The 26,481-nt window shown below is 44.0% G+C and overlaps 1 protein-coding gene across 1 annotated transcript; it reads right to left on the bottom strand.

Moving 5' to 3' along the window:
• Window positions 1-24,259: 24,259 nt before the first annotated feature.
• On the bottom strand, window positions 24,260-25,700 carry LOC123439929. The gene is made up of 4 exons (XM_045116541.1): window positions 25,514-25,700; window positions 25,066-25,424; window positions 24,905-24,987; window positions 24,260-24,827 (listed from the first exon to the last, which is right to left on the bottom strand). Exons 2-4 carry the CDS (start codon window positions 25,410-25,412, stop codon window positions 24,490-24,492), a joined length of 768 nt encoding a protein of 255 aa, XP_044972476.1. The 5' UTR covers window positions 25,413-25,424; window positions 25,514-25,700; the 3' UTR covers window positions 24,260-24,489.
• Between the last annotated feature and the right edge of the window lie 781 nt (window positions 25,701-26,481).

The raw sequence follows: 26,481 nt of genomic DNA, 5'->3' as shown, positions 1-26,481 counted from the left end.
AAGGCTCGGCCTTTCTAGCCTGGTGTTTTGTTCCACCTTTGCCCCCTTAGTTTCCGGCTACCGGTGTTATATTCCATAAACGAGCGCTCCTAACACGATCGGGGTTGGTATGAGGACCCCCTTGATAATTCGTTTTAGATTAAAGCTGGTCTGGCAAGGCCCAACTTTGGTACTACATTTGCCTAATAACTAATGAACTACATAGGGAGTAATTAACCCGAGGAAATTTAATCAACCCCCGGGCCAGTGCTCCTCATGAGTGTTGGCCCCACCTGAGCGATGTCCGGCGCCCCTCTGGTCACCCGGAGGTTTAGCGGTCCCGACGTCTAGCTCATCCGCCGTGTCCTGAGAACGAGGTACGCGACTCCTATCGGGATCGTCGACACGTCGGGCGGCCTTGCTAGATTAGTTTTACCTTTGACGAGATATCTTGTGCATCGGGATTCTGGTGATGCTTTGGGTAATCTCAGAGTTGAGATTTTCCACTAGGGAATCCGACGAGATCGCGAGCTTCGTGATTGAGGATTTCTATGCGGCTTGTGGTAATTTGTGATGGACTAGTTGGAGCACCCCTGCAGGGTTAAATCTTTCGGAAAGCCGTGCCCGCGGTTATGTGGCAATGTGGAAGCTTTGTTTAACACTGGTTCTAGATAACTTGAAGTTAACTTAATTAAAACTTGCCAACTGTGTGTGTAACCGTGACTGTCTCTTTCGTGAGTTCCTTCTCCGATCGAGGACACGGTGGGGTTATGTCTGACGTAGGTAGGTGTTCAGGATCATTCAGTTGGTCATCTGCAGTTCACGTCCGCAATGCGTAGATCTTCCCCCTCTTATTTCTGGTATTCGTAAGTTAGCCACCATATATGTGCTTAGCCGCTGCTGCAACCTCACCACTTAACCATGCCTCACCCATTAAGCTTTGCTAGTCTTGATACCTTTGGAAATGAGATTGTTGAGTCCCCTATGGCTCACAGATTACTACAACACCAGTTGCAGGTACAAGTAAAGGTTACCCGACGCGAGCGCGTTGGTTGTTCATTTGGAGTTGCTTCTTCTTCTTCTTCTTCATCGATCTAGGATGGGTTCCAGGTCGGCAGCCTGGGATAGCAAGGATGGACGTCGTTCTTCTTTTGTCGTTTTTTTTCGTCCGTAGTCGGACCCTGCTCTTACTCTTGATGATTATGTAATGTACTGATGTGACTCTGATGTAGCTTGTGGCGAGTGTAAGCCAACTCTTTATGCATCTCTTCTCTTCAGTACATGTACTTGTAACGATATCCATTCTTGCGACACGACGAGATGCGCTCCTATCCCTGATGAGGCCCTCGTGCCAAATTAAGGATAGGGTCGCATCTTGGGCGTGACAAGTTGGTATCGGAGCAAGGACCGACCTAGGAGCCCCCTTGATTGATCGAACTTGGCCGAGTCGAGTCTAGTGAAAAATACTTTGAGTCTAGTTATATATCGGAGAGTACGATTCTTTTTTCTCCTCTTCTATGCTCTGGTGAGGAATCTTGACGTAATAATTTATTCTACTCCTCTTCTCACTCAAAAAAAATTTTGGGATCACGCGGATATTCTTGGAATCTATATGATGCCGATGTGACGGAGTTCTATCTTGGTGCCTCCTGTCTGTCTTGATCTTCTTTCGGGGAGTTGAGCTCCAGGGGATTCTCGAGCACATCGTTATCATTCAGATTTCTTAGTATCTCAGGACGAAGGATGTTCGTAATTGCTTCAATACTAGTAGTGGCGAGATAACCCCGATGTCCCCAGTACTGATGCAGATTGTTCGGGAGTACTGCCATACTTTGTATCGTTGTGATCACGAGGGTCTGTTGTAGATGAAGGTCCAAGATTCTGGTCGTGTGTTGACGGATGTGATACAAGTGACGGGTTAGTATAGGAGTTGTGTGATTATTACTCCTTGTATCCGTGTACCAGATTGCATGACCAGATATTTCGGGAATTCGTAGGTGGGAATTCAAGTAGTTGCTTATAGGATAATCTTCCAACAAATGAATGATGTTAGGTTGGGGTTCGACATCTAGTGGATTCGTTTGTTCATGGTCGACTTACAGCAGTACACGTTGTGTCTTAAAGAGTCCTTGTAGCTTGCTACGACTCGGGGACGCTTCGTATGTCAGGTGCACTGCCTTGCACTTGGTGACTACTGTAAAATCGTGCCCGTGCGATCTTGTCCATGAAAATATCGAACGGAAATCTTTCTGATGAGTTTGTTCTGGCTTGTTTCGTAAGCCTCATCCCTTTGTTTTGTTGAATATGGTAATTCGTGTTGCTTCGATGTCAAGTGGTGATTTCAGATCTTTCCTAATCTGTGTTCTCATATTTTTATGTGAGAGTGCTAATCCTTTTGATCAATCAATTGTCTTATCAATTTTGTCAACCGGAGTTGCCATATCAATTCTTTTCCAACCGGTGTGTTTCTCTTCAAGTGAATTCCATCCTCCCCTATTTTGCAAGATCATTCTCTCATTTGTATTCCGGAGTTCATCTCATCTAGCCCAAGTTGTCTTTGTTTTTCCCCACACTCCCGCCCTTTTCTCAGTGATTGGTTTTCATCCAAGTGCATTCATTTCATTGTGTTTTCGCTGTCTGTTCTTTTCTCTCCTACCCGGTGATTCGTTGTGAAGATTCTCAGGAGCTTCGTGTTTATCTTTGTTCAATCTTGTTATCTTTCCGGTGAAGTTAATTCAGTTGTCCGTGTTCATCATATCCTAATTATCCTTGTAATTCTTTTTCATGTTGGAGATTCTTTCAGCCTATCTTCTTGTTGTCGTTTCTCTCTGTTCTATCCGGAGTGTTGAAGTTATCTCAGTAGTTCTTGTTTCCAATATTTTCAATTATTTCGAGGTGCTAACCTTATCTAGTCCTCTTCATACCGGTGCAATATCAATCTTTCCAGCAATCTTCACTAACGGTGGATTTATTTGAGTGGGCCCATAACCCACAGGTTTCCCAGGATCTGTTATAGCTCTTGTAATCTCCCGGAGATCATTAATTCTTTTCAACTATGACGTAAGTATGAATTTCATCAGTCATATCCCTTCTCCAAGATATATTGGAATTTAATTCTCATGTTGGCTCAACCTTTCATTCGTCATTATTCCGGAATGTCTCAGTGTTCTTGGTGGTGTTATTCTCATCATTCTCTTCTTTCAAGACCGAAGGAGTGTTTCTCTCGAATCTTGGTTCATTCTCTTGGATATTCTTCATTTCAGCTTGGTGTCGTCATCTTATCTGTTCCAATCATGAGTATCGCTTTCTTGCTATCCGGTGCATTTCTGAGTTGTTTTTATTTCTCGTTCCTCCGAAGGCCATCAATTCAGAAGACTTTTTCGTTCTCAGCTTTCAGCTTTCATCCTCAAATCTTCTCAATTGTTGTCTCTTCGTTCGTCTCCCAATTATTTTGGTGTCTTGGTTAAATTTCTCTCTCAGGTGGATCATGATCTCTTCATTCTCATGTGTATCCAGGCCTTCTTGGTATTCCCATTCAATTGGAATTCTTACCCGTGCTTATTTCATTTATGCTTCAAGTGGTGCTTATCTCTCTGCCTCTTCTAGATTCATTTTTAGAGGAATAAGTTGTATGCTAGATCCGTGGCTTGTCATCAATTGTACTTGATGAAGGATGAGCATAACATAATTCTTATTCTTGTTCTTCCTTCTTCAAGAGATTTCAATTCTTCTTCCGGAGTGGCTCACGATATCAATTCCTTTTCTCTAGTGTTCTTATCTTTCTTTTCCGGAGTTCTAAGTTCTATCAAGTTTCTCTCCGTGAGGCTTCATCTAAATCTTGGCAAGGCCATAATCTTATTCTTTTCTACCTTCATATCTCTACATCGTTCATTGGTATACGGAGGTCCTTCTTCGTGGTTCATCAAGGATGTGATTCATTCTCTTGTGTTCTTCAAGATTCTGTTGGAATACCTCAAGTATTCTTTCTCTTCCATTTTCGGTGCATTTGTTATTCCGTTATCCTTGGAGGTGGTATTATAGCCTTCTTGTTAGTGTAGGAGCCTCGAATAGTTTTCCTTTCAAGAATGAGATAATTAAACCCACCAATTCCTTGATCATAAGATATCTGCAACCCATGATTTCTTCATTGAGCTATCTTGGTTTGGAGTTCACCAAGAACCTTTTCCTATGGTTTGTTGCTATAATGGTGCTTGTCATTAATCCAAGTTCTCATTGTATCCTTTTGGTGTAAGATTTGTTCATATCTTGTTTCTCCCAATCAATCCTTGTTTCTTTTAGTGGTTGGTTGTCACCTCATATTTGTTGAGATGATTTACATAAGCCCACTACTATCTTCTTCTTCGTTGGTGGTTTTCCAACTACTAAGTCAATTCTATGACCAGAGGCTCTTGAATTCTATTGTGATGATAGTTGGCATTCTTTTCTTCATTCTTTTATTCTACTTGAGCTAGTTCGTATTCTCTTGTTCTGGAGGCATTGTGTTGTTGCTCTTATGGGTCTATTTTGTTGTTCTATCAAGATCATGGTGTCCCTTGCTCTATTGTACTTGTTTGTTGTGATTATTGTCTAATTCTCTCTCCTTTTCGAATTTTTTTGTCCCATTTTCCTACCGAAGTGCTGCCGAAATTTTCCGTGAATTCTGGCTTCTTTCTCATATCATTCCTTATCTCTCTGCTACCTTCAAGGATCGTTGGTTTCACTCGTTTGTCAAAGAAGCGACTAAGTTTTACCTTTTACTTTTCTCTTCCTCTCCCCCTTTCATTCTTGGATCTCGGGACGAGATCTTCTTGTAGTGTGGAAGAGTTGTGACAGCCCGAGACCGACATTCCAGAAGATTCTCCCTTCTTTTCCGCTTTCGTCGTGTGTTTAGTTTTATTCGTTGCATCGTCATGTAGTTGCATCATCGCATCATGCATGGCATCATGTCATCTGTGTTTTATCGGTGTTGCTTGTGGCTTCGTGTTGTTGGGTGTTAGTGTTTCGTGAGTGGCGTCGTTTGTTGGCGCGATGAGAGAGGGAGCGTGAGAGCCACCGCTAAACCCCGTTGCACCGCCGACCTAAACCTTCTCCCCTCCTCTCCCCTCCTAAGTTGTTTTGTGGTTTTGCTAAAGATTTCTAACCTTACCCCTCTTCCAAAATATTCGTCTTCTTTTAAAAAATCCTTTTATTAAATGAAGGGGCAACCCTTAGGTTTTATTTTAACTCTCCGTTTGTTTTATTTTAAAACCCTCCCATTTTATTTTCTCTTTTAAAAGGCTTTTATTTATTCTTGGGATAAAGAGGTTTTAATTAATTCTTTTGAAAAGGGGTTATTTTTCGTTTCTTGTTAAAAGAGTTTTAATTTAATTCTTCAAAAGGGTGTTGATTTTTAAATCTTAAAAGGGTTTTGGTTTTTATTGTTTAAAAATGCCCAAGCTACTTTAGAGTTGGGGTATAATTTTCAAAAGGGGTAAAACATTTACTTTATTCTTTTTTTGTGTGTTAAAAAGCCTTTCTTTAATTATTGAGTTCTGTTTTAAAAAGTAAAAAAAAACTTTTAGAGGAGGCCCAGCCGGCCGAAGGCCAAGCCAGGCCTCCAACCCTAGCGAGAGAGGGGGAGCCTCTCGTTCCTCTGCCTGCCAGCGCCTTCTCCCTCCCGATCCCGAGCGTCCTCCCCAGCGCCGCCTCTTCCCCAGCGCCATGGCCGCCGCCTCGCCTCTGTTCCCTGTGCCCGAGCGCCCCCTCCTGCCGCCGCCTTCTCCTCCCGCGTCGCGCCGCCGCCTCCGACAGCCCTGCGCGCCGCCCTCGCTCGCCGCCGACGTCGTCCGTCCTGCTGCCGCCGCCGACTTGCCGCCCCAGCGCCCCTGCGCCCTGGCCTCCCCTGCCCGAGCGCCGCGCCGGCAGCCCCGAGCCTCCCGCCGGTCGCCGCCAAGCCCCTCCTGCTGCCTCCTCCTCGTCCCGAGCGCGCCGCCCCATGTGCCCGAGGCCCGCTGCTGCCGCCGCCCACCTCCAGGCCGCCGGTGCCCGATCCGCGCGCCGCCCTGCCGTGCCCGCCGACGCGGCCTCCCCGCGAAGGAGCTCGCCGGCCCCGAACCGCCGCCACGGTCGCCCTGCTTCCCCAGGCCAAGCTCTTCGCCCCGCCGGCCTCGCCCCCTGGTCGTCCTCGCCGGCCTCCCGGTCGCCGCCCCGTCGAGCTCGCCGGACCACCGTTCCTTTGCCGACGCCGAGGTAGCCCGCCGTTGTGCCACGGCCTCTCGTTTTGTTGTTGCTCGCGCTGATGTGTCGTTGCTGTTTGCATGCTACTGCCAGAGGAGTTGTTGTCTTGCTGCTGCCGCTGGTGCTTGCGTTTGCTGTTGTTGCTTGCCGTGCTGCGCGCTGTAGTTGCTGGTTGCTGCTGCCGTTAGCCGCTGCTGCGTTTTGCTGTTGCCGGCTGATGCCTGTTGCTGATGCGTTTGCCTGCTGTAGCTGCTGTTGTGGCTCGCCGCCGCTGCTTGCCGTATTGCTAGTTGTTGTCTGTTTTGCTGCTAGCCGAGGCTAGATGATGCTAGCTTGCTTGTTGCCGACTTCTGCTGTAGTAAGCAAGGAAGTTGATAGTTGCTAGCTGCAGTTGTTGCTTGCTGCTGCTTGCTTGCGTAGCTAGTTGCTAGCCGTTTGCTGCTAGGCTAGTAGCTGCTGTTGTCGATGCTTGCTAGTAGATGTTGCCTGCTAGTGCTAGTGCCGCCTTGCTGATGCATTTGCTATGGTGCCGCATGCGTCGCCGCGTGTGCCGTTCCCCTTCCCATGGAACCGACGAGTTCGCCGAGTACCACGACGCCCCGACGACCCCGGACATCCACGGATTCGTGAACGTCTACCGACGCTGAAGACCGTCTGCCGACGCCGAGAGTACGACTACCGTCGACGAGACCGTGTACCTCTACTTCAACTACCGGCGCATGTACGACTACTTCCACGAAGATCACGACGTCCGCTTCGACCGAACCCCTCCGATTCGCACGCGTCGAAGGTATACCGATGGGACATGTCGTGTACCGTGTGCTAGTGATGTACGGATGAGTGTGTTGTACAAGTTGAATGCATGTATGCACCATATTTATGCACCCTTTGTTTGCACCGTTTATTTGCCGTGCACGTCGTCTTCCTTTTCGTCGAGCCATCGACACATGGGAACCCGAGATACGGGGTCACCCCATCTTTATTTACCGTTCCCGCACGCGCTCCCTATTCGTTGTCACCGATATCTCGTTGAGTATCGGGATAGGAACGTTGTCGTGGCATCGTTTCCGATTCGCTGCCTTGTTTTCCTCTCGCTCGCCAGGGCGACACCATGCTTATTTCCCTCTTTGTCGTGATGTGTTGAACTCTCATGCATGAAGCATTCATGGCATATGATTTTGTGTTGCTTGTTCTTGTGCCGTAGCCCCGTTCAAAGTCCGACGTGTTGTCGACTAGGTTGTCATGTAGGTTCATCGCTCACCCCGTGCCATGATATCAACATTTAATATTGCCGTGATAATTAACGGGGGTTAATTAAATATTTAAACGTGGAGTTTCGTCGATATGCAACCCGTTGCATATCGAGCTTCATTTAATGTGTAGTGTATGTGTGAGGTGTTCTGCCGTGCCATCCCGTGCATCGATGACTTGTCCATGCATCATATTAGGGTATGCATCATGTCTTGCTTTGTTGTGGTGAATACTTCTGTTGATGTTTGTTTCCGGTTTGCTCTGCCTCGATAGAGTTCCGCAAGCGTGTCGGAATGTGAGGACCGTTCGACTACGTCGGTTCGCTGACTTCACCGAGTTGTTCTTCTTCCAAGCGGGATCTTAGGCAAGATGATCATTTCCCCAGATACCATTACTATCATTGCCATGCTAGTTATTTCAATTCTATCGTTTATGTCTTGTTGCCTACCACATGTTTCCATATCAGCCTCTCAACAATGCCATGATTACCTTCGACTTGTTCGACCTAGCAAACCACTGATTGGCTATGTTACTGCTTGCTTAACCCTGTTGTTAGCGTTGCTAGTTGCAGGTGCAGTTGCTACCATGTGAAAACATGGGTTCCTTGTTATATCACCATATTTAAATGCTATTTAATTTAATGCACCTATATACTTGGTAAAAGGTGGAAGGCTCGGCCTTTCTAGCCTGGTGTTTTGTTCCACCTTTGCCCCCTTAGTTTCCGGCTACCGGTGTTATATTCCATAAACGAGCGCTCCTAACACGATCGGGGTTGTTATGGGGACCCCCTTGATAATTCGTTTTAGATTAAAGCTGGTCTGGCAAGGCCCAACTTTGGTACTACATTTGCCTAATAACTAATGAACTGCATAGGGAGTAATTAACCCGAGGAAATTTAATCAACCCCCGGGCCAGTGCTCCTCATGAGTGTTGGCCCCACCTGAGAGATGTCTGGCGCCCCTCTGGTCACCCGGAGGTTTAGCGGTCCCGACGTCTAGCTCATCCGCCGTGTCCTGAGAACGAGGTACGCGACTCCTATCGGGATCGTCGACACGTCGGGCGGCCTTGCTAGATTAGTTTTACCTTTGACGAGATATCTTGTGCATCGGGATTCCGGTGATGCTTTGGGTAATCTCAGAGTTGAGGTTTTCCACTAGGGAATCCGACGAGATCGCGAGCTTCGTGATTGAGGATTTCTATGCGGCTTGTGGTAATTTGTGATGGACTAGTTGGAGCACCCCCGCAGGGTTAAATCTTTCGGAAAGCCGTGCCCGCGGTTATGTGGCAACGTGGAAGCTTTGTTTAACACTGGTTCTAGATAACTTGAAGTTAACTTAATTAAAACTTGCCAACTGTGTGTGTAACCGTGACTGTCTCTTTCGTGAGTTCCTTCTCCGATCGAGGACATGGTGGGGTTATGTCTGACGTAGGTAGGTGTTCAGGATCATTCAGTTGGTCATCTGCGGTTCACGTCCGCGATGCGTAGATCTTCCCCCTCTTATTTCTGGTATTCGTAAGTTAGCCACCATATATGTGCTTAGCCGCTGCTGCAACCTCACCACTTAACCATGCCTCACCCATTAAGCTTTGCTAGTCTTGATACCTTTGGAAATGAGATTGTTGAGTCCCCTATGGCTCACAGATTACTACAACACCAGTTGCAGGTACAGGTAAAGGTTACCCGACGGGAGCGCGTTGGTTGTTCATTTGGAGTTGCTTCTTCTTCTTCTTCTTCTTCTTCATCGATCTAGGATGGGTTCCAGGTCGGCAGCCTGGGATAGCAAGGATGGACGTCGTTCTTCTTTTGTCGTTTGTTTTCGTCCGTAGTCGGACCCTGCTCTTACTCTTGATGATTATGTAATGTACTGATGTGACTCTGATGTAGCTTGTGGCGAGTGTAAGCCAACTCTTTATGCATCTCTTCTCTTCAGTACATGTACTTGTAACGATATCCATTCTTGCGACACGACGAGATGCGCTTCTATCCCTGACGAGGCCCTCGTGCCAAATTAAGGATAGGGTCGCATCTTGGGCGTGACAGCGTCCTCTCGGACTATTTTTGCCAAAGCATACCGAGCTAAGTTCTTATGGCCGCGCGCTAATGAGATGGCTAAAGGTATCGTTGATCACTACGAAGGCTGCCAGTTCTATTCTAACTTGTCTCACAAGCCTGCATCTGCCTTGAAGACTATCCCACTCGTCTAGCCGTTTGCTGTTTGGGGTTTGGACATGGTCGGTCCTTTGCAAACAGGCCAAAGTGGATTCACACACCTGCTTGTTGTAGTCGACAAGTTCACTAAATGGATTGAAGCCAAACCTATAAAGAAGCTAGACTCCCGCACCGCCATCAAGTTCATGAAGGAAATAACATTCCGATATGGAGTTCCTCACAACATCATCACATACAATGGTTCTAACTTTGACTCGGAAGAGTTCACACGCTTGTGCTCTGCTCAAGGCACCCGGGTGGATTATGCGCCCGTCGCACACCCCCAAACCAATGGACAAACTGAGCGGGCAAATGGCCTTATCCTTCAAGGGTTGAAGCCTCGACTCATGCGAGACTTGGAACATGCAGCTGGAGCTTGGGTATATGAATTACCATCTGTTCTGTGGGGCTTGAGGACAACTCCCAATCGGTCGACTGGACGCACACCCTTCTTCTTGGTGTATGGAGCTGAAGCCGTCTTACCGAGTGATCTTCTTCATAATTCTCCCCATGTGGATCTATATTCTAAGGTTGAGGCTGAACAGGCGTGACAGGACGGAATAGATCTCCTGGAAGAAGAGCGTGAACTGGCCTTTATTCGGTCGACAGTATACCAACATGATCTACGTCACTTCCATGCGAGGCATGTCAGGAGTCGGGCATTCCACGAAGGTGATCTGGTGCTCTGAGTGGATCAACAGCGACCTCATAAGCTTGCCCCCACATGGGAAGGACCTTTCGTTGTCACCAAAGTACTGAATAATGGATCCTATCACCTTCACAACCTCAAGAAGAGAATAAATGAACCACATGCTTGGAATGCACACCTACTCCAACGTTGTTATGCTTGACAACCGATTGATTTGATGTAATAAGAGAGTTTTCTAAACAATATTGCATGTCAAAGTCATGATTCCTGCAGTCTTTATCGATTCTGATCGTGCAATTTCACACTCAAAATATACTCCGAGTGACGAGCAATCCTCTCACTCGGGGGGGGCTTAGCTGCAAACATGTTCTCGACTAAGTTAAAAACCAGTCTTCACCTAAGTATAAAACCCACTCTAAGTGACGAGCGATCCTCTCACTCGGGGGCTTAGATGCGAACATGTTTTTTCCTAAGTTAAACGAGTGAATAGCAATCCTCTCACTTGAGGGCTTGGCTGCCAACGTCTCTTCACCTCAGTATAAAACTTAGTCCGAGTGATGAGCAATCCTCTCACTCGGGGGCTTAGCCGGGAACCAGTCTTCGACTAAGTATAAACCCACTCCGAGTGACGAGCAATCCTCTCACTCGGGGCTAGCTGCGAACATGTTTTCGCCTAAGTTAAAAACTCCTCCGAGTGAGTAGCAACCTATTCATTCGGATGCTTAGCCACGAACCAGCCTTCGCCTAAGTTTAGAACATACTCCGAGTGACGAGCAATCCTCTCACTCGGGGGCTTAGCTGCGAACCAGTCTTCGCCTAAGTATAAAACTCACTCCGAGTGACGAGCAATCCTCTCACTCGGGGGGCTTAGCTGCGAACATGTTTTCGCCTAAGTAAAAAAAACTCCAAGTGAATACCAACCTATTCATTCAAAGACTTAGCAGTGAATCAATCTTCGCCTAAGTTTAGAACTCACTCCGAGTGACGAGCAATCCTCTCACTCAGGGGCTTAGCTGCGAACATGTCTTTGCCTAAGTATAAAACGCACTCCGAGTGACGAGCAATTCTCTCACTCGGAGACTTAGCTGCGAATATGTCTTTGCCTAAGTATAAAACTCACTTCGAGTGATGAGCAATCCTCTCACTCGGGGGCTTATCTACGAACATGTCTTCTCCTAAGTTAGAAAACCCCGCCGAGTGAATAGCAACCTATTCACTCGGAGACTTAGGAGCGAATCAGTCTTCGCTTAAGTTAGACTCCACGCGGGTGAAAAACAAGCTTTCCACTCGGATACTTCACCGCGAATCAGACTTCGCTTAAGTAAGGGACTTTACCGAATGTCAATAACATTCAAAAACCAAACAAAATTAGCCAAATGCAGATAAACTCAAAGATATCCAGCACGGATTAAAGTTGTCTATGTGGACGAAAGTACTCGGGTTCAACACCCGAACGAAGTTTTAACAGATACATTAACACTCAGCATACCGAGGCGAATAAAATTTTGGACTGTAATCAAAGTTTCTTTTTCAAGGCTCACCGGGACTCGCAGGCTCAACGAAGGTGTCAAGATCGACCCATCAGCAATGCGAGTGGCCACGTTGATGAAGGTCTCCATAAAGTCCTCAAACCGGAGCTTCTTCGTATTAGCCACCTGGAGCGCCTTCAGCTTATCTTCCCTAGCCTCCATGCAATGGACTCGGACGAGCGAAAGAGTCACGTCGGCTCCGCAACGTGCAGTAGACTTCTTCCATGCCTGCACCCTGTTGGGAATCTGGTCCAAGCGGCTCATTATTGATTACAAATCAGTCTAGAGGGTATCTTCAGGCCATAGATCCTTGTCGATCTTCACCAATGCGGCTCGCAGTCGAGCGACGTACCCTTGGACCTTCATAAGACGAGCATTGAGGCGAAACATATTCATGGACACAGCATGTGAAACAGGCGACTTGATAGGATCCAGATGGGGATCCACTTCTTCAGTCTCCTTATCAAAATCTTGGCAAACTCTATGTGAAGGAAAAATTAAAGGTCAGTCACAATTCATTAGGTAAAGTCTGAAGAGATACACTCGGTGAAAGAAGTGTACCAGTGAGCGTGCCGAGCATCTTGCTCACGAAGTCCCCCACATACTTCTCCATGGCGTTTCCCCTTTTGGCCATCTACTCAAGTTTTTTGGCCCACTCGGTTCGTTCTTTCTTGAGTTTGGCATTCTCTTCTTCTATCTTGCCGACTATCAAGAGCTTCTCCTCAGCGGCTGCGGATTTCTCCTTAGCATGTGTGAGGACTTTATCCTTATCCGCGAGTGCCTTCTTCAAGACATTCCGGTCATTGGTTGTCACTTCCAGATCTAGCTGAAGCTGGTTCTTCTCTGATTCCTAGTTGGCATACTTGGCCCCAATCACAGAGGCTTTCTGAAAACATCAAAGAAATAGTTCACACGACATTCATATTTTTCCACTCCCGAGTGGAGAAGTGCACTTTAGTTGACTGAATGGCGCAATTACTCTATGTACGAAATAGGAGCCTGCGTCCAAGTTCTTAAGACTATTGCCCTTCGTAAACGATCGACAATAGTCTCGAGGACTACACTCAGTGGGTGCACTCAGCGTGCCCCCACTCGATACAAAACCACTCGACCAGGTCCAGCCTGGCCGAGTCAAAAAAAAGAAGAGTGTGTCTTCCAATCAGACCCCAGCCGATGCAAGCACTCGACAGTGGTCTCGAGGACTACACCCAGTGGGTGCACTCAGCGTGTCCCCACTGGATACAAAACCACTCGACCAGATCCGGCCTGGCCGAGTCAAAACAAAGGAGAAGAGTGTGTCTTCCAATCAGACCCCTGTTGATCCAAGCACTCAACAACGGTCTCAAGGACTACACCCACTCGGTTCACTCAATGTGCCCCCACTGGATCAGAAACAAGCAACCATATGACACAAGAAAACACCCACTGGGTGCAAAGTCAAGAGGACAGGATTCAATCGGAAATGAACTTACAATCGCACTTACTCGGACGTTAGCTCCAAGCGCCGAGCTAGCATCGTAAGCCAACTTACTAGCCTCACGCACCTCCTTGGTCCGCAACTCATAACCCACAAGTATAGGGGGTCGCCACAGTTTTCGAGGGTAGAGTATTCAACCCAAATTTATAGATTTGACACAAGGGGAGCCAAAGAATATCTGAAGGTATTAGCAGCTGAGTTGTCAATTCAACCACACCTGGAGATTAATTATCTGCAACAAAGTGATTAGTAGCACGGTAATATGATAGTTTTAATGATAGTAGCAGTAGCAATAATAACGGTAACAGTGGTAGCAGTGATTTTGTAGCAGTAACGATAGCAGTAGCAACAGTAGTAACTTAGCAAGAACAATATAAGGTAAATTCGTAGGCATTGGATCAGTGGCTCGTTGGATGATATTCATCATGAGACAGTTATAACCTAGGGCGATACGGCACTAACTCCGGTTCATTAATATAATGTAGGCATGTATTCCGTAAATAGGCATACGTGTTTATGGAAAGAACTTGCATGACATCTCTTGTCCTACCCTCCCGTGGCTGCGGGGTCCTATTGGAAACTAAGGGATATTAAGGCCTCCTTTTAATAGAGAACCGGAACAAAGCATTAACACACGGTGAATACATGAACTCCTCAAACTACGGTCATCATCGGGAGTGGTCCCGACTATTGTCACTCCGGGGTTGCCGGATCATAACACGTAGTAGGTGACTATAACTTGCAAGATCGGATCTAGAACCTGGATATCATGGTGATAACATAAACGGTTCAAATCTGAAATCATGGCACCCGGGCCCAAAGTGACAAGCATTAAGCATGGCAAAGTCATAGCAACATCAATCTCAGAAGATAGTGGATACTAGGGATCATGCCCTAAGAAAACTAACTCGATTACATGAGGAATCTCATCCAACTCCTCACCGAGCACAAAGCCTATGAAGGAATTACTCACTCCTGGTGGAGAGTATCATGGAATTGGCGATGGAGATATGTTGGTGATGACGAAGATCGAAGATTCCCCTCTTCGGAGCCCCAAACGAACTCCAGATCTGGCCTCCCAATGAAGAACAGGAGACGACGGCGGCTCCGCCTCATGAAACGCGATAATTCTCTCTCCCTGATTTTTTCTGGAATAATGTGATTTTATAGCGTCGGTTTCAGGGTCATAGGGGCCACCAGGTGGGGACAACCCACCGGGGCGCGCCCTGGTGGGTTGTGCCCACCAAGGTTCCCCCCTCAGGTGGCTCTTGGCTCCAGAAATTCTCTTTATTGATATAAAAATTCCTTACAAAGTTTTGTTCCATTCCGAGAACTTTTATTTATGCACAAAAACAACACCATGGTAGTTCTGCTGAAAAGAGCGTCAGTCCGGGGTTAGTTTCTTTCAAATGATACAAATTAGAGTCCAAAACAAGAGAAAAAACGTTAGGAAAAGTAGATACGTTGGAGACGTATCAACTCCCCCAAGCTTAAACCTTTGTTTGTCCTCAAGCAATTCAGTTGATAAACTGAAAGTGAAAAAGAAAAACTTTTATGAACTCTTTTGCTCTTGTTTCATAAATAAGCTTAAACAGCACCCAAGTTTTCAGCAAAGATTATAACTAACCATGTCGACAATAACTCTTAAAAATCATATTTACTCATATCAATGACATAATCAACTAGAGAACATGAATAAGATATCTCAAACAGCAACACGTTGTCAAAACAAGCATGATCAATATGACAATAGTGGTATCTCGCTAGCCCTTTCTGAGACCGCAAAACATAAATGCAGAGCACCCCAAAAGTTCAAGCAGCGACTAAACATTGTAATTCATGGTAGAAAAGATCCAGTCATGATGCACCCAACATTAGCTACACATAACGCTTCAGCATGACAGCGGTGCTCTCAGGTTCTGGCACTTATTTTAGAAGGTGATGACACAACATAAAAGTAAATAGATAGTCCCTTCCCAGAGGGAAACAGTGATTTGCAGGGGTGACAGAGCACAAGTTTTCAAAAACAGAGGTAAATGAAATTTTGAGACATGCACCATTCTCATTTACTTCACGACCATCAGTTATCAATATCTCCCATGCTAAGCACGCTAGTGGCGGTTCCCAAGCGGAAAGGTAAAGGTTATGACTCCATTAGGAATTTTTGTTTGATTATTTGAGAGATCATATCTTTTACTGTTTGGGACTGGGCATCCCTATTACCTCCCTTTTCTCGTGTGATGGCGAGTGAATAAACACATGACCTGAGAATAACCCGCTTAGCATCGAAGATACCGACTACCTCCTGTCGTTCCATGAACGATCCAGGCACACAAAAAGGATATTTATTTGATGTTTTTAGAGATGGCACATGCAAATTTACTTAGGACGGCAGGGTAATACCGCATATAGGTAGGTATGGTGGACTCATCTAGAATAACTTGGGTTTCAGGTTTTTGATGTACAAGCAGAGTTCCCACTTAGTACATGCGAAGGCAAGCAAATAGGTTGAGAAGCGGCCAGCTAGAGAGCAACAACGGCATGAACATGCATTATGCATAAGTAACATTGGATACTAGCATGAGTAGGATATGAACACCATGAACATAAATATCATAGAGGCTATGTTGGTTTTGATTCAACTACATGCATGAACCTGTGCCAAGTCAAGCCACTCGAACATTCAGAGGAGGATACCAAATCATCGTACAACATCACAATCATTTTAACGCACTGTTGATATCCAAGATAAGTCATTATTCACTCCTAGCTACTTATGCATGGCATGAGGAACTATAATCTCTAATTGTCATTGCAAACATGTTTGATCATAATAAGCTGAATCATGCATACTAGGTTAAACATATTTTCAAAAATAAAACAAGTCGAGTTCATACCCGTTTCTCTTTGCCACGGCCAGTTCATCTAATATCGTCATTATTGCCTTTCACTTGCACGACCGAACGATTTGAAAATAATAATAGTGCAAAAGTGCCATGGACTAAGCTCGAATCTGCAAACATTTTATTCAAGAGGAGAAGACAAGGTAATATGGGCTCTTTATCAAATCAATAATGATGCAAATGAGAGCCACTTAATATTTTCATCCCGGTCTTCTCCTCGGTATGAATCAGTAATTAGAAAAGAAATTCAGAGAAACACACTAAAATATTTTTGGAGTTTTTGGTTTTTCGCAAACGACCAAATGAAAAGAGAAAAGCAAAAACGAGAAAAATTATTTACACGGGAAAGCTCCCAACAAGTAAAAGAAGAACAAGGAAATATTTTTGGGTTTTCGTTTTAGTGCTACAACAATTTAAACTAGGAAGAAAAATCCAAAAAGAAGCAAGAAACATATTTTTGGATTTTCTCAAAAAAAATCAAACACACAAGATGAAAGCGAGAAAATAAATTAAACATGGATGATACAATGAAAAAGTGTGGACACCGACAACTCGGATGAAATGTGTCAACATGAATGTAATGTCGATGGGAATACATACTCCCCCAAGCTTAGGCTTTTGTCCTAACTTGGTAATCACCAGTAGTAGAAGACGTGACGTCCAATGTTGATGTGCTGGGGAGCAGGCACCATAGGGTCCCATTGCTGAGACTCCTCATGTGCCGTAGCCAGGTTGTTCCGGTAAGCGATAATGTCCTCAGGCATTATCATGTATCAGCCTTGTTCGCATTCAGTTGCAATGAAGTCGGTGAGGCCGGCATTAGCATCATATTGTGTGAACTCTTGAAGGATTCCAGCCCCTTCCATGAACGCATTATGCGGCCACTCGCACGGTCGTAGTTCTACCAACCTCCGGGTATGGAGATCATTGTCAGATGACTCCCCAATAACCCCCTTGGAGTTCTTCCTGGAAGCAAACTTCCTAAAGAAACTCATATTTTTCCTATGAACAACATTCGGAAATTTTTAGTCCACAAAATTTTTCTCAACAAAACTTCACAAAAATGGTAGCAACTACTCATATGGATGTATAGAGGTCATAGCAAGCATTCAAACTACTTAGAACTCTAAGAATTCAGCATGCAAGCTCATCTACAGCAGCACCAAGAGTAGCTAACTATTCCAAATATAAACCACTAAAACAAAAAATAATTGGACACATGGAGGAGTCACATACCAAGCAACAAATCCCCGAAACGGTTTCGGAAACGGAGCCTCAAGCAAAGAGATCGAAATCCGCGGTTTCAGGAGCAAGAACACGAGAGAGACAGTGATAGTGAATTTTTCTGGGTGAATGGAGTGATGTGGGAATAAGAAGTAAGTGAGGGGCCCACGTGGGGACCACAACCCACCACGATGCGCCTGCGGATCCTCGCGCGCCCAGGTGGGTTGTGCCCACCTGGTGCACCTCCCTCTAATATTATTTGCACCAGAAATTCAGAAATATTCAGAAAAAAATTGTGTTAAATTTTCAGGGAATTCTGAGGACTTTTATTTCTGGGTCATTTTTTATTGCACGGAAAACTCAGAAAACAGATAAAGCATGGCATTTATTTCATTTAACTAAGAAAAACAGAAAACAAAACGTAGGGGCAGAAGGTAGTGCTCACTAAATTCGGCAACTTCATACCTCTCAAAAATGATTCATTAATAAGGTTGATCAAGTCTTATTAACAACAACTTTAGATTAATATGAAACCGAAGAACTTCCGTAAATCACTAAGTTACCTCAATGGGGATATGAATGTCCCCCACAATAAGAATTTCATATTTATTTTTAACAGTACGTAGAGGTAGTTGAAAACTTCCAATGTTGATTGTCGGAGATTTTTCAATAACATTAATACCATTCACTTGGAATTGTTTCTTCGGAAAGTGCACAGTATGCTCATTACCATTGATATGAAAAGTGGCCTTGCTTTTATTGCAATCAATAACAGCCCCTGGAGTATTCAAGAAAGGTCTACCAAGGATAATCGACATGTTGTCGTCCTCGGGCATCTCAAGTATAACAAAGTCAGTCAAAATAGTAACATTAGCAACAACAACGGGCACATCCTCACAAATACCAATAGGTATGGCAGTTGATTTGTCACCCATTTGCAAACATATTTCAGTAGGTGTGAGTTTGTTCAAATAAAGTCTTTTATATAAATAGAAAGGCATAACATAACACCAGCTCCCAAATCACATAAAGCAGTTTTCACATAATTTATTTTAATGGAGCAAGGGGTAGTTGGTATTCCCGGATCTCCAAGTTTTTTAGGCACTCCGTATTTAAAAGTATAATTAGCAAGCATACTGGAGATTTCAACTTCCGGTATTTTTCTCTCATTGGTGATGATGTCTTTCATATACTTTGCATAAGTAGGCATTTTTAAGATATCAGTCAAGCGAGTTCAAAAAAAGAATGGCCTCAGCATTTCAGCAAAGCGTTCAAAGTCTTCATCATATTTATTTTTAGTTGACTTAGGTGGAAAGGGCATAGGCTTTTGAACCCATGGTTCTCTTTCCTTTCCATGTTTTCTAGTCAAAAAGTCTCTTTTATCATATCTTTTATTCTTGGGTTGTGGGTTATCAAGATCAACAGTTGGTTCTATCTCAACATCTTTATCTGGTTCTTTATCATTTGTTTGAGTGTCTTCATGAACCTCGTCATTACCTTTTTCATTATCAGAAGGTGAGTATTCATTACCAGATTGAGTTTCAGCATTAGAGATAGAAACTTCATTATCATTATCAGGAGGTTTTTCTATTTCAGGTTCACTAGAGGCAGGCAAAGTCCTATTATTTTTCTTCTTCTTTTTCTTTTTAGAAGGACTAGGTGCATCAGTGTTAATTCTTTAAGAGTCTTGTTCAATTCTCTTTGGGTGTCCCTCAGGATAGAGTGGTTCCTGAGTCATTTTACCTCCTCTAGTGGCTACTCTAACAGCAAAGTCACTTATATTACTGTTCATTTCATCAAGTAACTCCCTTTGAGATTTAGCAACTTGTTCTAATTGAGTTTGAACCATAGAGGCATGCTTTCATACACCTCTAACATCATTTGAGATTCTAAATAACAAGTCACTTAAGCGAGCAATCATATTAGAGTTGTATTTCAATTGTTTCATAACATTTGAATTAAAGTGATCTTGCTTTCTAATGTAATTATCAAACTCATAAAGGCATTGGCTAGGATGTTTATTACAAGGATCATCACTATCATTGAATTTCATTAAAGATTTTACCTCTACCACCTTAGGTGGTGGTGGTGCTTCAAGCCCATGTATTTCTTCGATAGGTGGTAAATTTTTAACATCCTCGGCTTTAATACCTTTTTTCCTTCATAGATTTCTTTGCCTCTTGCATATCTTCAGAACTAAGATATAAGATACCCCTCTTCTTCGGAATGGGTTTAATAGGTGTTTCAGGAGGAGTCCAATCATCATAAAATTTTAATATGTTATTCAATAATTCTTCAGCTTATCCAATAGTTCGTTCCGTGAAAACACAATCAGCACAACTATTTAGGAAATCCCTAGAAGCATCGGTTAGTCCATTATAGAAGATATCAAGTATTTCATTTTTCTTAAGAAGATGATCACGCAAAGCATTAAGCAATTGAAGACGCCTCCCCCAAGCTTGTGGGAGACTCTCTTCTTCAATTTGCACAAAGTTAAATATTTCCTACAAGGCAGCTTGTTTCTTATGAGCAGGGAAATATTTTTCAGAGGAGTAATAAATCATATCCTGGGGATTACGCACACAACCAGGAGCAAGAGTAGTGTACCAAGCTTTAGCATCACCCTTTAATGAGAACAGAAATAACTTGAGAATATAGTAATAGTGAATCTTCTCATCATGAGCAAAAAGGGTGGCTATATCATTCAACTTAGTAAGATGTGCCACAACAGTTTCAATTTCATAACCATGGGAAGGATCAGATTCAACCAAAGTGATTAACTCTGGGTCGATAGAGAATTCATAATCCTTATCATCAATAAAGATAGGTGAAGTAGCAGACTGAGGATCACATTTCATTTTAGCATTCAAAGATTTTTCCTTATACTTACATAATAATTTCTCTATATCATCTCTATCCTTACAAGCAAGAATATCTCTAGTTGCCTCCTCACTCATAGCATAACCTTCCGGTACCTTTGGCAATTCATATCTAGGAGGACTAGTTCTAGTAGGTGTTTCAAGATTCTCAGTTTCAAGTTCATCATCAGATTCAACAATATCATGTTGTCTTACTCTAGCAATTTGTTCATCAAGAAATTCACCTAGTGGCACATCATCATTAAGCAAGGCACTAGCATCATCATGAGTAGTATTCATAGCAGAAGTAGCATCATCAATAACTTGTGACATATCAGAATTAATAGCACATTGTGGTGTTGCAAGTTTACTTATAACAGAAGGTGAATCTAAAGCGGAGCTGGATGCGAGTTCCTTACCTCCCCTCGTCTTAGAGGAAAAAATCTTAGTCTTAGCATCCTTCAGTTTCTTCATAGTGATAATATGATAATGATCCCAAGTGACTCAACAAATATTGTTATGCTCCCCAGCAACGGTGTCAGAAAAAGGTCATGATAACCCACAAGTATAGGGGATCGCAACGGTTTTCGAGGGTAGAGTATTCAACCCAAATTTATAGATTTGACACAACGGGAGCCAAAGAATATCTCAAGGTATTAGCAGCTCGGGTGTCAATTCAACCACACCTAGAGATTAATTATCTGCAGCAAAGTGATTAGTAGCACAGTAATATGATAGTTTTGATGATAGTAGCAGCGGTGGTAACAGTGATAGCAGTGATTTTGTAGGAGTAACGACAGCAGTAGCAACAGTAGTAACTTAGCAAGAACAATAAAAGGTTAATTCGCACGCATTGGATTGGTGACACGTTGGATGATATTCATCATGAGACAGTTATAACCTAGGGCGATACGGCACTAGCTCTAGTTCATATATATAATGTAGGCATGTATTCCGTAAATAGTCATACGTGCTTATGGAAAGAACTTGCATGACATATTTTGTCCTACCCTCCCGTGGCAGCGGGGTCCTATTGGAAACTAAGGGATATTAAGGCCTCCTTTTAATAGAGAACCGGAACAAAGCATTAACACATGGTGAATACATGAACTCCGCAAACTACGGTCATCACCGGGAGTGGTCCCGACTATTGTCACTCTGGGGTTGCCGGATCATAACACATAGTAGGTGACTATAACTTGCAAGATCAGATCTAGAACATGGATATAATGGTGATAACATAAACGGTTCAAATCTGAAATCATGGCACTCGGGCCCAAAGTGACAAGCATTAAGCATGGCAAAGTCATAGCAACATCAATCTCAGAACATAGTGGATACTAGGGATCATCCCTAACAAAACTAACTCGATGACATGATGAATCTCATTCAACTCCTCACCGACCAGCGAGCCTACGAAGCAATTACTCACTCCCGGTGGGGAGAATCATGTAATTGGAGATGGAGATGTGTTGGTGATGACGAAGATCGAAGATCCCCCTCTGCGGAGCCCCAAACGGACTCCACATCTCGTCTCCCGATGAAGAACAGGAGACGTCGGCGGCTCCGTCTCGTGAAACACGATAATTCTTTCTCCCTGATTTTTTCTGGAATAATGTGATTTTATAGCGTCGGTTTCATGGTAATAGGGGCCACGATGTGGGGACAACCCACCCATCGGGGCGCGCCTAGGGGGGCAAGCGCGCCCTGGTGGGTTGTGCCCACCCAGGTGCCCCCCTCAGGTGGCTCTTGGCTCGATTACATGAGGAATCTCATCCAACTCCTCACCGAGCACAAAGCCTATGAAGGAATTACTCACTCCTGGTGGAGAGTGTCATGGAATTGGCGATGGAGATATGTTGGTGATGACGAAGATCGAAGATTCCCCTCTTCGGAGCCCCAAACGAACTCCAGATCTGGCCTCTCAATGAAGAACAGGAGACGACGGCGGCTCCGCCTCATGAAACGCGATAATTCTCTCTCCCTGATTTTTTCTGGAATAATGTGATTTTATAGCGTCGGTTTCAGGGTCATAGGGGCCACCAGGTGGGGACAACCCACCGGGGCGTGCCCTGGTGGGTTGTGCCCACCAAGGTTCCCCCCTCAGGTGGCTCTTGGCTCCAGAAATTCTCTTTATTGATATAAAAATTCCTTACAAAGTTTTGTTCCATTCCGAGAACTTTTATTTATGCACAAAAACAACACCATGGTAGTTCTGCTGAAAAGAGCGTCAGTCCGGGGTTAGTTTCTTTCAAATGATACAAATTAGAGTCCAAAACAAGAGAAAAAACGTTAGGAAAAGTAGATACGTTGGAGACGTATCAACTCCCCCAAGCTTAAACCTTTGTTTGTCCTCAAGCAATTCAGTTGATAAACTGAAAGTGAAAAAGAAAAACTTTTATGAACTCTTTTGCTCTTGTTTCATAAATAAGCTTAAACAGCACCCAAGTTTTCAGCAAAGATTATAACTAACCATGTCGACAATAACTCTTAAAAATCATATTTACTCATATCAATGACATAATCAACTAGAGAACATGAATAAGATATCTCAAACAGCAACACGTTGTCAAAACAAGCATGATCAATATGACAATAGTGGTATCTCGCTAGCCCTTTCTGAGACCGCAAAACATAAATGCAGAGCACCCCAAAAGTTCAAGCAGCGACTAAACATTGTAATTCATGGTAGAAAAGATCCAGTCATGATGCACCCAACATTAGCTACACATAACGCTTCAGCATGACAGCGGTGCTCTCAGGTTCTGGCACTTATTTTAGAAGGTGATGACACAACATAAAAGTAAATAGATAGTCCCTTCCCAGAGGGAAACAGTGATTTGCAGGGGTGACAGAGCACAAGTTTTCAAAAACAGAGGTAAATGAAATTTTGAGACATGCACCATTCTCATTTACTTCACGACCATCAGTTATCAATATCTCCCATGCTAAGCACGCTAGTGGCGGTTCCCAAGCGGAAAGGTAAAGGTTATGACTCCATTGGGAGTTTTTGTTTGATTATTTGAGAGATCAATTCTTTTTATAGTTTGGGACTAGGCATCCTTATTACCGCCCTTTTCTCGTGCGATGCAAGTGAATAAACACTCAACCTGAGAATAACCCGCTTAGCATGGAAGATACTGACTACCTCCTGTCGTTCCATGAACGACCCAGGGACACAAAAAGGATATATATTTGAATTTTTTAGAGATGGCACATGCAAATTTACTTAGGACGGAAGGGTAATATCGCATATAGGTACGTATGGTGGACTCATCTAGAATAACTTGGGTTTCAGGTTTTTGATGTACAAGCAGAGTTCCCACTTAGTACGGGCGAAGGCTAGCAAATAGGTTGAGAAGCGACCAGCTAGAGAGCAACAATGGTCATGAACATGCATTATGCATAAGTAATATTGGATACTAGCATGAGTAGGATATGAACACCATGAACATAAATAGCATAGATGCTATGTTGGTTTTGATTCAACTACATGCATGAACATGTGCCAAGTCAAGCCCCTCGAACATTCAGAGGAGGATACCATATCATCATACTACGTCACAATCATTTTAACGCAATGTTGATATCCAAGATAAGTCATTATTCACTCCTAGCTACTTATGCATGGCATGAGGAACTATAATCTCTAATTGTCATTGCAAACATGTTTGATCATAATAGGCTGAATCATGGATACTAGGTTAGACATATTTACAAAAACAGAACAAGTCAAGTTCATACCCGTTTCTCTCTGCCACGGCCAGTTCATCTAATATCGTCATTATTGCCTTTCATTTGCACGACTGAACAATTTGAGAATAATAATAGTGCAAGAGAGCCATGGACTAAGATGGAATCTGCAAACATTTTATTCAAGAGGAGAAGACAAGGTAATATGGGTTCTTTATCACATGAATAATGATGCAAATGAGAGCCACTTAATATTTTCATCGTGGTCTTCTCCTTGGTATGACTCAACAAAAAGAAAAGAAATTCATAGAAACACACTAAATTTTTTTTGGAGTTTTTGGTTTTTCGCAAACGAGTAAATGAAAAGAGAAAAGCAAAAATGAGAAAAATTATTTTCACGGGAAAGCTCCCAACAGTAAAAGAAGAACAAGGAAATCTTTTTGGATTTTTGTTTTAGTGCTACAACAATTTTGTGCTACAAGAAAAACAAGAGGAAAAGCGTTAGGAAAAGTAGATACGTTGGAGACGTATCAGCAGCATCATGTGTTCGGCGTGGATCATGGCCTCTTTGGCAGCTCCAGTATGGTCTTTCGGGACACGGTGCATAGGATATGCAAGCATTGAAGGAGTCGGCATTGCAGCAGAAGTAACATGAGTTACCGGAAGAGGTGCAGTCGGCATTTTAGTCACAACAATCGAACTGGCTGGAGGAGTTGTAGTCACAACAATCGAATCGGCTGGAGGAGCACTCAACACTAACATTTCAGGCATGGTTTTAGCAAATTCAGCAGTCGACCGCCGCAGTTCTTCATCGTCCTTCAAGTGGATGACTTCTATAACTGTCAATCAACAACGTAAGTTAGTCCAATCGACGAGCCGTATCTAGAAAACTGAACATAATGAAGACTTGTCATACCTCGTTGGGAGGTGGCCATGTTCGCAGTGTCCACGTCCATGGGTTCTTCATCTTCAAGAGGCGACATCACCGAGGTAGCAGCTCTGGCACGCAAATTCCACTTAGACACCAAAGGCATGAAATTTCACAACGACAAAAGAAAGAAAGAAGTAAACACTCACGTTGAAGCGACTGGCACAACAATCCTCATTCGGGGAAGGGCCTTCCGAGGCTTGGGAGCGTTAGTTTTGAGTTGTTTGGCGGTCTTTTCTGCCGACTCAGTTGTGGCAGCTCGATCATGCTTCACATTCCTAGTGCTTGACACTAAGGTCTTGCTTGGGGTAGTCGCCAGATCATGGCGATGCTTGGATCGAGACTCGGGGCGCAGAGGAGACTGGTTCTCTTCCTCACTCTCCTCCGAGTCATCTTTGCTCCCCTCGATGTCCTCACCATAGTCGTTGTCGACGCTGCCACCTTCGCTTTCCCTACCGACGTCAAGCTGATCCATGTTTGGCACGGGTGAATGCATGTTTGTACACTCCTATAAGATGTAAAAATAGCAAAGTCAGTCGGCCGAAGATTCAGTCACTCGACAAAGATGTGAAAGTAATCGGCAAGGAAATTACTCACCAGGTTTCGTCGCTTGTTTTCAGCAGAGAAAGGCAAGACCCTCTTGGCTCCTAATGGATTGTCGCAGCACGAGTGATGCCTTTGAGCCACTGAGCCACGGTTTCTTCAGAAACTAAAAGTGTGTTATATCGACTAGAGGGGGGTGAATAGGAGATTTTTAGAATTTCATCACTGAGGAAATTCCTTTTGAGGAAATTCCTCACTGATGACTAACTTATAGCGGAAATAGTAAAAGATCAGGAGTGCAAAGTTTCACTACAGCAGTTTTTCAGTATCAGGAATGTGAAAACAGATTGCACAGTAAGCAGGCATGCAGAAAGCAGATGAGGATTAACTTGCCTGAAGAATTTGGGGTTGAGGAATTTCAGAGAAAGTCTTCAGCAAATTCTTCAAACAGTGACAGTGAAAGTCATCAACACATAATCTGAGGAATATAAAGAGTTGAGGAATTAGAACCCCTTTCACAGCGAAGACAGTAGTTGATGACCCAGTTCCAACTGTTGTGACAGTTGTACATCTGGTTTGGAGCGGCTTGGTATTGAAACCAAAAGACACACAGTCCCGGGACACATAGTCCCTATTGTATTCTCCTTGGGCTAAGAACACACAATCCTCGCCCAACACTCATGGTAAGTCTTCAGGGCAGACTTCCAAACCCTCACAAACTTGGTCACCCGGCGATCCACAATTGACTTCTGGATTGCTCTAGACCATGACGCCTAACCGTCTGTAGGATGCACAGTCCTCAAAGGTAAAAGGCTTCAGTCCCACATAGGAACAACTTCTTCAGTGATGCTCAATCACTTGGTTCTAGGTTTGTGGTTTGGTGTTTGGGGTATTTCCTCACTGATGAATTACTCTCGAAGACTCTGAGGTATTGGGTTGCTCTTATGACAAGTCTCAGTTTCTAACGGAGCAGCCAGCCAGCTAATGGTTGTGGGGGCGGCTCTTTATAGCCTCGGAGCATC

The sequence above is a fragment of the Hordeum vulgare genome, chromosome 3H (genome assembly GCF_904849725.1).
Source record: "Hordeum vulgare subsp. vulgare chromosome 3H, MorexV3_pseudomolecules_assembly, whole genome shotgun sequence".
In the NCBI taxonomy this organism is placed as follows: domain Eukaryota; kingdom Viridiplantae; phylum Streptophyta; class Magnoliopsida; order Poales; family Poaceae; genus Hordeum; species Hordeum vulgare.
This window is presented reverse-complemented; position numbering and strand designations above follow the sequence as displayed.